The sequence below is a fragment of the Sapajus apella genome, unplaced genomic scaffold (genome assembly GCF_009761245.1).
Source record: "Sapajus apella isolate SASKATOON/1434 unplaced genomic scaffold, GSC_monkey_1.0 scaffold149, whole genome shotgun sequence".
NCBI lineage: Eukaryota > Metazoa > Chordata > Mammalia > Primates > Cebidae > Sapajus > Sapajus apella.
Window position 1 is genome coordinate 1,054,506 of NW_022437089.1, and position 12,029 is coordinate 1,066,534.

Genomic DNA, 12,029 nt, shown 5'->3' on the forward strand with positions numbered 1-12,029 from the left:
AAAAAAAAAAAAAGAAAAAAAAGAAAAAAAAACAATCGAAACCTTGTATCCTTAGGGAGCAGAAACGCTGGCTTCAGGATAAAGGCCTAGGGCCTGAATGTCAGGGGCTGGGGTGTGGGCCATTTTCTTGGTGAGGCTTTGTGGATGTGGCTTGCCAGAGTAGAGCTGCCAGAGAGCTTTGGGGGCTGGCCCAGGCCCACTGGCCCCTGGCTAACTCACCTTTTGCTTCTCCCTTGCCCCCAGAATGCCCTGGAACTGGCCCCCTCCTCATTGGTGCTTCCTGCCGTTGATTGGTATGCAGTCAGCACTCTGACCACTTACCTGCAAGAGAAGCTTGGGGCCAGCCCCTTGCATGTGGACCTGGCCACCCTGCGGGAGCTGAAGCTCAACGCCAGCCTCCCCGCCCTGCTGCTCATCCGCCTGCCCTACCTGGCCAGGTACTGCCCACATGGCCCAGCCAGCAGCAAGGACCTGGGCATGGCATGTGGTAGCACCATTCAGCCAAAGATGCCAGTACTCCCCGCCCCTCACAGCCCTTCCAGAAGGTGCCCTATGTGGCCAGAAGAGGTGGCGAGGGCTCTGGCGCGTGCTGCGTCCCACACTGCACAAGGGTTCAAAGACCTAAGAGGGAACAGCGGGGGATAAAGAAAGACACAAAGACAAACATAACATAGAGAACTGTGCCAGGCAGTCCGAGAGATGAGGATGTCAATCTTTTCGGCCCCGACCTGCCTCGGAGTACTTTATTTTATATGTTTACAAAACACACAGCAGAGGGAGTGTGCAGTTACTTAGAACAGCCTGTGGTTATAATTCTAATACTTCAGTTAACATACCTCAGCTAACAACTATCTTGCAGCAAGGTCAGTGAGAGCTGGTTATCTTTTTCTAGGCCTCTCTGCTCTTCTCTGTGCCATACGCATTCCCCTATGATAGTTTCACTTCTCTGGAGTTCACCCAAAGTTCACAGCAGCCTTGCTGCTGATCCCCCCAGAGCGGGTGGGCTACTCTGGCTCTACAGAGGGCCTCTTCTGTGACTCAGGAGTTGGTGCCTAGCACTGAGCTGGGCCCCCAGAGATGAGGCAGATGTGAGCCCTGCAGGTGGGGAGCCTCCTCACCTAGCCAGGCCCTTGTCACAGAGCAGGTGGCCAGGACTTGAGTGTGACTGTGAAGCCTAGGGGAGGGCTGGGCTTCCAGGAGGGGGTACTGAGGTAAGAGTGTGCAGGCTTGGTGCGTGGGGCTAGTGGGGAGGAGAAGCTGGGGAGGAGGAAGGATAGTGGGCAGTGCAAGTTCAGGTCACCTGAGGACTCTGACGCTCTGTCTGTCTTCCATAGCTCTGGTCTGATGGCGCCCAGGGAAGTCCTCACAGGCAACGGTGAGTGGAGTCAGGGAGGATGCACGTCCTCATCCAGCCCTTGGGCAGGGACCACAGAGAGAGCTGGCCTGCGGTTCCTCAGCCTCCTCACTCCCAGGGTGGCCCGCCTGCTTCTCGAGGACCCTGTCCAGTCGGACCCCACTCGGCAGAGGGGGCCTCTGCACTGGAGCCTGTGCAGCCAGTTTCTGCGCAGGCAGCAAGCATCCTAGAGTTATGGGTTTACTAGACTGCAGACATTTGGAAAAACAATTCTGGGACTTACCTATTTGCGATAAAGGACAGTCACTCCCCATGGAAAGGCAGTCTCGATCCTTTTGTGGGTGTGTGGGAAGTTTTCTGTACCTATATGTATTTTTTCTTGTCACATAGGTAGGGCTTCACATTAAGGCGTCGATTACTGAAGCCACAGTTGTCCCCAGGGAAGCTGGAACTGGGGGTGGGATTAGAAATAGCTGCTCCTGGGCCGGGCGCGGTGGCTCAAGCCTGTAATCCCAGCACTTTGGGAGGCCGAGGCGGGTGGATCACGAGGTCAAGAGATCGAGACCATCCTGGTCAACATGGTGAAACCCCGTCTCTACTAAAAATACAAAAAATTAGCTGGGCATGGTGGCGCGTGCCTGTAATCCCAGCTACTCAGGAGGCTGAGGCAGGAGAATTGCCTGAACCCAGGAGGCGGAGGTTGCGGTGAGCCGAGATCGCGCCATTGCACTCCAGCCTGGGTAACATGAGTGAAACTCCGTCTCAAAAAAAAAAAAAAAAAAAAAGAAATAGCTGCTCCTAAGGATCCTCAGTGGAAAGTCAAATCACCACTTTCAGCTGGTCTAGAAGGGTTTCTAAAGCAGACGGTGGGAGTGTTTCTTTAAGCAGTCTGTCTGGTGACCTGGGTCTCTGCTTCCTTCTTGACCCTCAGATGAGGTCATCGGGCAGGTCCTGAGCACACTCAAGTCCGAAGATGTCCCATATACAGCAGCCCTCACAGCGGTCCGCCCTTCCAGGGTACGTGCCCTTCCGGCAGGGGCTCTAGGGCATGTGGGGAGAGGCAGTGTGGTGAGTCTCCCTGGAGGTGGGGGTGTATGCCACAGGCAGGCCCCCGGGGGTCCCAGCATAGGGGAGGCATCAGGCACAGAACCCTTGTGGTGTGACTCTGGAGTGGCTGGTCCCTGGACTGACTCTGAGGGAGGAGTAGGATGAGCACTCAAGTCCTGCCTCCCCATTCCATCTCGTCCTGTAGGCTTCCGGGTGGCAGACTCGGACACTAAGTCTAAATGATCCTAAGTTTGAGGGACTAGGAATGTCATCAGGGCTTAGGGGCCATCAGGGAAAGTGTCCTGGAAGAAAGGCTGGTAGGACTTTGAGACAGTGGACAGGGTGCCCTGTGGGGGGCATGACAGTTGGGTTGGAGCATGACAGTCTCCCAGGGCTGCTGAAAGAAGGCTTGTTGGGTGTTTCTGCAGGTGGTCCGTGATGTAGCTGTGGTGGCTGAGGGGCTAGGTCGCCAGCTGCTACAAAAACAGCCAGTATCACCTGTGATCCATCCTCCTGTGAGTTACAATGACACCGCTCCCCGGATCCTCTTCTGGGCCCAAAACTTCTCTGTGGCATACAAGGACCAGTGGGAGGATCTGACCCCTCTCACCTTTGGGGTGCAGGAGCTCAACCTGACTGGCTCCTTCTGGAATGACTCCTTTGCCAGGCAAGGGCACTAGGCTGGGGAGGACTGTGCCAACACACCTTCCCAACATTGTGGGTCACAGGTGGGGCAGGGAGCCAGGGTCAGGTCTGTGTGTTGTGGTGGGGATGGCCATGGTCTCTTTGGGGTGGGCAGCATGAGGATGCAGGAGGTTGCTGTTGGAGGGAGTTGTCCAGATCTCTGCCTCCCCATGCTTGTGAGTCTTTGATTGGAACCTTCATTTTAACATGGAAAGGTTACCTGGGAATCTGTCACCTCCCCCTTGAGCAAAACCTCTGGGACTGTATGGGTAAATACCAGGCCAGCTACCTGAGCCATTTATGAGGCAACCATGCCCTTCCGTTTGCTCTCACCCCTAAAGCCAAGCCCAGGTACCTCAGTGACCCTAAGAGGGAGTGAAAGGGGCAGTGAGTCCAGGGGAACCAGAGGAAGGGCCCCGTGCTGGTGGCAAGGAGGACCTAGGTCCTGGCTTCCAGCTCCGTTCTGGGCTTGGAATGTGACTGAATCCCCAGTTTTCCCATCTGTCAAGTGGAGACACTGCTTCTTCAGATGGCTGCAAGGACCCGAGGCAGCTTAGGTAGGAGCAGAGCTGAGGAACTTGTTCCTCGAAGGTGCTGAAGGCCCTCCCAGAGCCTCACAGTGCACCCCTTTCTCTGGCCCTGCAGGCTCTCACTGACCTATGAACGACTCTTTGGTACCACAGTGACATTCAAGTAAGTCCTGGGGGGTGGTTGAGGTGTGGGTAGGCTGGTGTGACCTCCGCCTCCCCAGCTCGCCTGACATCCCTGCCACCTTCCCCAGGTTCATTCTGGCCAACCGCCTCTACCCAGTGTCTGCCCGGCACTGGTTTACCATGGAGCGCCTCGAAATCCACAGCAATGGCTCCGTTGCCTACTTCAATGCTTCCCAGGTCACAGGACCCAGCATCTACTCCTTCCACTGTGAGTACGTCAGCAGCCTGAGCAAGAAGGGCAGTCTCCTCGTGGCCCGCACGCAGCCCTCCCACTGGCAGATGACACTTCAGGACTTCCAGGTATGGAGCAGGGGTGGCCCAGATTCAGGTCGGGGAGCCAAGGCTGGTGGTCCAGAGGCAAGGAGAGGCCTGAAGAGTCACAGAATTGCTTGGGCTCAGGCTCGGGCATGTAGTCCCTGCTGGGCCTCCCAACAGTCCTTTCTGACCCGTGTCTGTGTGTCTGCCAGATCCAAGCTTTCAATGTGATGGGCGAGCAGTTCTCCTACGCCAGTGACTGCGCCGGCTTCTTCTCCCCCGGCATATGGATGGGGCTGCTCACGTCCCTCTTCATGCTCTTCATCTTCACCTACGGCCTGCACATGATCCTCAGCCTCAAGACCATGGATCGCTTTGATGACCACAAGGGCCCCACCATTTCTTTGACCCAGATTGTGTGACCCTGTGCCAGGAGGGGGTTGAGGGTGGGACAGTGTCCCTCTTCCTACCACAGCATGAACCCCAAGGTCCCTTTAGCCCATCTTGCTCCCCGTTCAGCCTGCTGAGGAGCTTTCCTGGGGCTGCCCCCATCTCCACCAACAAGGTGTACATAATTCTGCGTAGATGCTAGACCAACCTTCCAGGCTCAGCCGCGGGTGAGGTGTAAGGGACATGAATTCTAGGGTCCCCTTTCTCCTTATTTATTCTTGTGTCTACATCATCCCTAGCTGTGGATAGTGCTTTTGTGTAGCAAATGCTCCCTCCTTAAGGTTATAGGGCTTCCTGAGTTTGGGGGTGTGGAGGTACTACTTAACTGTCTGCCCTGCTTTGCTGTCGTTATTGTTTTCTGGTGTGTTGTGCTAATGATAAGCAGTACACTGGGGTTTATTTCTGTGGCCTGAGAAGGAAGGGACCTTCACGTCAGGTGGGCTGGGTGCAATTGCCGGCTGTCTGGCATGTTCCTATCGGGAGTGCCTGGCAGGAGCCTGGCGTGCTCGGTTGTTTCCTTCCTAATAAACGCGGATCGCCACGATTTGGGCCTCTTGTACTTCATTTGTGCGCTGGAGGGATGCGGGAGGATGGAGCCCGGCGAGGAGGTGAGGAAGCATCCGCGGAGACCCGGAGGGGCTTTAGCAAGGTGGGCCCTAACCACTTAGGGCAGGAAGGGGCGGTCGGGCCGAGTCCCGGTGCGCTTTGGCGACTTGGGAGGCCGTCGTGACAATAAGCAGTTTTCGTGTCATGAGAGGGCCGCCCCGGCTGCCGCAGCGGCGCGCACCCGGCCGCGGGACCGCGCCGAGCCTCCTGGGGGGCGGGGCGGGCGCGCGCGGGGCGGGGCGGGGCGGGGCAGGGAGGGTGGGGCGGGGCGCGCGCGGCTCCGCGCACGGATCCTTCCGTAGTCGCAGCACCAGCATCCAGCCTGCCCCGCCCCGCGCCTCTCTGGACCCTCAGCGAGCAGCGTCGCCCTCGGAGCCGCGCTGGTGCTGTGGCCCGGGCCCTGGCAGGTCTCTTGGGAGGCGAGCTGGGGAGACAGTGGCTCTGGCCGGGTGCAGTGGGGCTCGAGAATAGGCGGGACTCTTTGACGTGGCGGAGGGGTCAGGCGGCCGCCAGAACGCCGCCATCTTTGGTCCAGTGCGGCGGCGGCGGCGGCGGCGGCGGCGGCGGCGGCGACTGCTGCGGTGAAGGAGGAGGAGGAGCCGAGCAGGCACTGGCACCGAGGCCTGACCATGGACGAAGAATACGATGTGATCGTGCTGGGGACCGGCCTCACAGTAAGTGCGGCCCTGGGCGCTCTTGGCCCCGCGTCGTGCGCTCGCCATCCCCTGCGATGATGTGGCCGCTGGCCCATCCTCCGGTCACTGCCATCTAATGCGCTCGGCTCTCCAGAAAGCCGGCGCCGTGCCCACTCCGCCGCTCCCCGCGCCGTTCCCCCCGCGACGTCGCCTCTGCTTGTTGCTATGACCCCGTCTTCCCGAAGGGGCCCCCTTCCTGGCTGCCCCCTGAGCTACCGGATCCGACCCCGGCGCCCTCCCATCTTTCCTAACCCTGCCTGCTGGGCCGGAAAACGCACCCCAACTCGGCCCGATGCCCCCGACCCCGCCCACCGGTTGCCCCCCCCCATCACGGAACCCCCCCCCCCCCCCGCGTTGCCTGCACCCATCGCCCGCCTAGCATTCCCTCCCAGCGTCCCCTCCCAGCGTCCCTTCCCATCTTGCGCTAATCGCGGTGGGGACAGGGACCTGGAGTCAGGAGGCCTCCCCAGGGTGGGCCCTCAGCCCGCCTCCTCGTCTTCTGGGGCCAGGGGATCCAGAGAATGTTCCAGAAGGAGCAGCGGTGGGGGCAGTACGCACATTCCCTCAACCCCACCCCGGTTGCCTATGGAGACCTCAGGCTGAGTAGCATCTGCAGCCTTTGTCCTTGGGCTAGTGACAGTGACTGGTGAGGGTGTTTATCTTCCGCCTTTCCCCAAAAACCCCATTGGCCCGCTCCCCAGAGACTTCTTTCTCAGTCCAGGCCCAGATGCCCCTCCTCAGCAGCAGGGTCTCCCGCCATTTGAAGAAAGATCAGTCCAGGGTGGGGCCTACAATTTCAAGGACTGTGCTAAGCCTTTCTTCGCCTCCCTTTCGAGTGTCCTTCGCAGTCCAGCTGGGTCCCGCCTGTGCCTCATTGTGTTTCAACAGCCTTTCTGTGCAGCTCTGCCTAAATACATGTCCATCGGCATGTGGGTACTGGAAGGCCATCCTGTGTCTGCTGGATGCCCTGCCTCCCTCAGAGCCTCCGTTATTTCACTGTTTGCCTTGTGAGGGGGACGGGACTCATTTGCCCAGCAAGGTTACAAAGGAGACGGTGGTCGGATGAAGCTGTCACCCCAATTTTAGGCGAGGCAACTAGCCGGTTTCGGCGGGGGGTGGAAGGAGCTGTCCACTGGGGCAGGTTTGGGTGGGGAACAAATCAGGGCTGCTGGTAGGAATGGAGGCAGGTGGGAGTGAGAGGATGGTATTGCCCTCCCCCCAGGAATGCATCCTTTCGGGCATCATGTCTGTGAACGGGAAGAAGGTGCTGCACATGGACCGGAACCCCTACTATGGGGGCGAGAGCTCCTCCATCACACCCCTGGAGGAGGTGAGACACCCGGGCCCAGGCCCATCCCTGTTCACCTCCCACGTAGCGGCACAGGGTGGAAGAAGCTCCCCAGGTGCCTGGAGCAGGAGGAGGTGGTCCCTGAGGTGTCTCTCTTCTGCTTACAGCTGTATAAGCGTTTTCAGTTGCTGGAGGGGCCCCCTGAGTCAATGGGCCGAGGCCGAGACTGGAACGTTGACCTGATTCCCAAATTCCTCATGGCTAACGGTGAGGGACAGGAAGGACGTATTGCAGGTCGGGGGTGATGGGGGGGTGCAGCCAGACCAGCAGAGCCTCTGGAGAGAGCAGTGCCGATGTTGCCCCATGCACACCCACAGGGCAGCTGGTAAAGATGCTACTGTATACAGAGGTGACTCGCTATCTGGACTTCAAGGTGGTGGAGGGCAGCTTTGTCTACAAGGGGGGCAAGATCTACAAAGTACCATCCACTGAGACTGAGGCCTTGGCTTCCAGTGAGTGTGGGCCCCCTGAGCCAGAGAATCATGGGGTGGTAGGGAAGTTGACTGTCCTTGGGATGGGTGGCTGTCCAGAGTAAGGCACCCCCTTGTCCAAAGTCACATTCCCCATGAAGGACTCTGTATTCCCTCGGCCCCATGCCACGCCTCACGGATGGCTGCCAGGAGAGAGGTCCACACGCAGCAGGGATGTGACGTGGAGGCGGACAGGGCTGCTTTGGAAAGACTTGAGCTTTTGGCAGGGGCTCCACTGGGTCCCCGAGACATCCCCAAATGTCTGAGCAAGGAAGGCCCTTAGAGCCATCCAGGCCAGTCCCCTCTTCATACAGGGGGGGAAACTGAGGCTGAAAAGAGCAGAGGGGTTGACCTAAGGTCCCACGACAGCTGCGCTGGGAGTGGGGCCCTGCCCTGTGGGAAGGAGAGTTTTGTGCTGCGCTGGTGCAGAACCTCCTCCTGCCGCCTGCCTTAGATCTGATGGGCATGTTTGAGAAACGGCGCTTCCGCAAGTTCCTGGTATTTGTGGCAAACTTCGATGAGAATGACCCCAAGACCTTTGAGGGTGTTGACCCCCAGACTACCAGCATGCGTGATGTCTACCGGAAGTTTGATCTGGGCCAGGATGTCATCGATTTCACTGGCCACGCCCTGGCGCTCTACCGCACTGATGAGTGAGGGAAGCTGGTGTGGCGGCAGCCCCCTCGCCCGGCCTGCCTCCTCCCTCCCCACACCTGCCTGCTGTTCCCCTGCCCCGCATGTCTCTTGTATTCACCCATAGGCTCACCTATCACCCTTTCCATTTCCCCCTTGCATTTGATCTTCATGTTCCCTAGGCCATTCAGGGTGGTGGGAAGACTGGCCTGGTACCTGGGTGGGGGTGAGTCAGGGGTGCTGCTATTGGAGCATCTTCCCTGACCCCTGTCCCCCAGCTACTTGGACCAGCCCTGTCTTGAGACCATCAACCGCATCAAGTTGTACAGTGAGTCCCTGGCCCGGTATGGCAAGAGCCCGTATTTATACCCGCTCTACGGCCTGGGTGAGCTGCCTCAAGGTTTTGCAAGGTGAGGACGTGGGTTTTTTCAGTTGGCATTGGCTGAGTAGGACTAGGGCCAGGAGTGGAGATGGCCCCCTTGAGCATTTCCCTGCTAGCGTTTCCTCCTTTCCAATTCGTGCTCTTCATTGACTTCACTCCATCCTTGGCTGATGGGGGCACAACCCCAGTGTATCAAAGTACAGAGTCGAAGAACCAAGTCTCCACAAACAACTTGCTCGGTTCCTGGCAGCACCAGGACTGGGCCCAGGGCCCTGGAACCTTGAGTCAGGGCGTAGCTGGGAGCTGACCTCCAGAGAGGCCTTCATTCTGGTCCCGCAGGCTGTCTTGGTGGGTGCGGAGCACTGCTCCTTCATGCAGCCTGCTGCTGGCACTTGGCATTGTATTCAGGGGAGAAGCTCCAGAGAGGAAGAAGCCTGTCGAGATGGGGCCAGAGTTCACAGCAGTGACAGAGCTGGGATGAATCCCGGGGTCTCTTGCCTGCTGCCTGCCTGGGGCAGCCTTCTTTGCCCCTTGGCGGAGGGAAGGAGGGAAATGTGCAGTGGAATTGGTCCCAATTTCTCCTGGGAGGGGCCCTCACCGTGGCTGTTCTCACCGCAGATTGAGTGCCATCTATGGGGGGACATATATGCTGAACAAACCTGTGGATGACATCATCATGGAGAACGGCAAGGTGGTGGGCGTGAAGTCTGAGGGAGAGGTGAGCCTTTCCCATGCACTGCCGTCACCATGGTTGAGGCAGGGTGTGGCCACCTTCTTGACTGTGCTATCGGGTCTGCTGCTGCGCAGCCTCGAGGGCCTTGGAGCTGGGAACTGGGGGTCCAGAAGTCTTCAGAGCCATGACTGTTGGTGAGGGGTCTGTCTCAGAGGCCACATGCCGTGTCTGTGGTGCGAAAGTGTCCTTGATCACGGTGCCTGTAGGGGGCGGGGGCGGGGACCCAGCCTGTATGTCCGGGCCCACCTCTCAGAGCTGCAGGGCAGGGCCATGCATTCAGGAGGGGCAGTAGTGATGGCTCTGAGGAGCGCCTTGTCTGCCAGAGCTGCCTGCCCTTGCTGTGCGTACAGCCCCAGGACTACCTAGGGGAGTGATACGACGGGGGGCACTTCTGGTGCCTTTTCAGGTGGCCCGCTGCAAGCAGCTGATCTGTGACCCCAGCTACATCCCGGACCGTGTGCGGAAGGCTGGCCAGGTCATCCGCATCATCTGTATTCTTAGCCACCCCATCAAGAACACCAACGACGCCAACTCCTGCCAAATCATCATCCCCCAGAACCAGGTCAACAGGAAGTCAGGTAGGCCAGGCGCCGGTACAGCTTTCTCTAGGGTGTTCTCTTTGAGGTTGTTCTTCATCTCCCCATCAGCATCTGAGCTCCTTGCCTTATCTCTCCGAAGAAAAAATTTGACCCACATTGCAGTCACCACAAGTTGGACCCCTAGGGTTTGGGTGGCGTGGACTCTTCCCCTCTGGGAAGGTGACAGCTTGGATGCTACGTGCTATGTGGGGCTGGGGAGGGGCAGGTGGGCCAGACTTGAGTCCAGCTGCTGGAACCCCTCTCTGCACACGGCTGGTGCCTCCAGCCTGAGTTGACAGAGCTCTTCCTGTGGCCAGACATCTATGTGTGCATGATCTCCTACGCACACAACGTGGCGGCCCAGGGCAAGTACATCGCCATCGCCAGCACTACCGTGGAGACCACGGACCCCGAAAAGGAGGTGGAACCGGCTCTGGAGCTGTTGGAGCCCATTGACCAGAAGTGAGGGACTTGGCTGAGCCTGAAGGGGAGAGGGAGGGAGCCCAGCAGCTGGGCTTAGGGACCAGAAAGGGCATGGCCCATTGTGAGGCCTGTCCCCTACCCTCCGTCTGCCCCTCAGGTTTGTGGCTATCAGTGACTTGTACGAGCCCATTGATGATGGTTCCGAGAGCCAGGTAAGTAGCCCGTCCCAGCCCTGGCTCCTGGCTGCCCGCCCAGGGCACCTGCCTGACTCACCCTGGGCCCTGAGCTCTGGCTATTTCCAGGTGTTCTGTTCCTGCTCCTATGATGCCACCACACACTTTGAGACAACCTGCAACGACATCAAAGACATCTACAAACGCATGGCTGGCACAGCCTTTGACTTTGAGAACATGAAGCGTAAACAGAACGACGTCTTTGGAGAAGCTGAGCAGTGATTGCGGCCGCCCCAGCCCCTGCTGCCTCAGCCTGTCTGTTCTCCTTGAGGGCTCTAGCATCCTCTGCTTCCCCCACCACATTCCCATCACCCACCTCATTGATCCACTGACCAAATCCTTAACCCTAGCGATGGTTTGGGAGATGGGGGGTTGGTTAGCATCCTCTTTCTTGGCCCTTCCTTATACTAGGAAAAGAGGGTTCCTCTCCTTGTGTGTGTCTCTTACCCCCACCCCTTCTGCTCTGGGAAGAACGTGGAGGAAAAGGTGACTTCTGCCCCCACCGCTCTTACCCCCACTGTAGTGGCCTTTGGAGATGCCCCACCTCCCCCCACCAAGTCGTGCGTGTTGGAGAGAAGGGGCCCTCCCAGCACAAAGTTGCATTCCTCCCCCCTAATTTATTCTAATTTATTAACTTCAACCCACCCCTTCTGAGCCTGCAGCCTTCCTGTGCTGCCTGGGGGCTGTAGAGTGAGATGCCCCAGCCCTTGCCCAGCCTGGGGAGTTGGGAAGGCTTGGGCGTGGCCCCGCTGGAGGTTGATTTGCTGTTTTGTTTCTTGTCTTTGTGTTTGTGTTCTCTGGTACTGGCTGAGAGAAAAGAAATGTGAGCAAAGCAGGAGGAGGTGGGAAAATGGACCCAAAACCCTATGTGCCCTGCCCCATGCCTTTCCTTTAGTGGTGGGAAACCCTTCCCTTGCAAAGTGAATGTGTCCCCTTCCCCCTCTCTAGTGTATTTCACAGAAAACAGAACGTCCCAATAAAACGGTTGAAACCTGAACCTCCGGATCTTTACAGTTATTTCCCAAAAGCTGGGTACCTAGCAGGGCTTTGGATGCCTGGGTTGGGGCTCTGGCTTAGCTTCACTCTGGACTGTAAAAGGTGGCATTCCTCGCCAAGGAATTCCTCACCCAGAGCACCCTGGGGCCAAATTGACCTGAGTAAGATCAAATTCACCGAATGAGTGAATGCTGGCCCCAGGACTGCAAGCCCTGGGTGCTCAAAGCAGGGGGGGTGCGGCAGGGGCGGGTGTCAGCGTGGAGCAAGCAGACAAGAGCTGGGGGCCTGGCCTCTGGCTTGAAGGGAGAGGGCAGAGGGACCAGGGGCCAGCCTTGGATGGAACTAGAAGTGAAGCAGGGGGAAGGGTGCCAGTTTTCGGGTTAATGCACGGGGAGCAGGGCCTAGCCTCAGGCAGAAAGGCCGCAAGGG

At 58.4% G+C, this 12,029-nt stretch overlaps 2 protein-coding genes across 2 annotated transcripts in view; both read left to right on the forward strand.

The window, feature by feature from the left end:
• The window catches only part of ATP6AP1 (ATPase H+ transporting accessory protein 1), an 8,576-nt gene extending 3,529 nt beyond the window's left edge, over nucleotides 1-5,047 (forward strand). Inside the window, exons 4-10 of the mRNA XM_032265285.1 lie at nucleotides 244-437; nucleotides 1,335-1,375; nucleotides 2,286-2,371; nucleotides 2,830-3,068; nucleotides 3,731-3,778; nucleotides 3,867-4,098; nucleotides 4,266-5,047. Of these exons, the coding sequence (XP_032121176.1) occupies nucleotides 244-437; nucleotides 1,335-1,375; nucleotides 2,286-2,371; nucleotides 2,830-3,068; nucleotides 3,731-3,778; nucleotides 3,867-4,098; nucleotides 4,266-4,475 (1,050 nt within the window). The 3' untranslated portion in view covers nucleotides 4,476-5,047. The remainder of the gene's footprint in view (nucleotides 1-243; nucleotides 438-1,334; nucleotides 1,376-2,285; nucleotides 2,372-2,829; nucleotides 3,069-3,730; nucleotides 3,779-3,866; nucleotides 4,099-4,265) is intronic.
• A 357-nt stretch (nucleotides 5,048-5,404) lies between these two features.
• Nucleotides 5,405-11,601, forward strand: GDI1 (GDP dissociation inhibitor 1). Its single transcript, XM_032265286.1, has 11 exons — nucleotides 5,405-5,783; nucleotides 7,027-7,134; nucleotides 7,260-7,359; nucleotides 7,470-7,604; nucleotides 8,077-8,275; nucleotides 8,534-8,665; nucleotides 9,256-9,355; nucleotides 9,777-9,948; nucleotides 10,266-10,410; nucleotides 10,529-10,583; nucleotides 10,674-11,601. Exons 1-11 carry the CDS (start codon nucleotides 5,739-5,741, stop codon nucleotides 10,824-10,826), a joined length of 1,344 nt encoding a protein of 447 aa, XP_032121177.1. The 5' UTR covers nucleotides 5,405-5,738; the 3' UTR covers nucleotides 10,827-11,601.
• The last annotated feature ends 428 nt before the right edge of the window (nucleotides 11,602-12,029 follow it).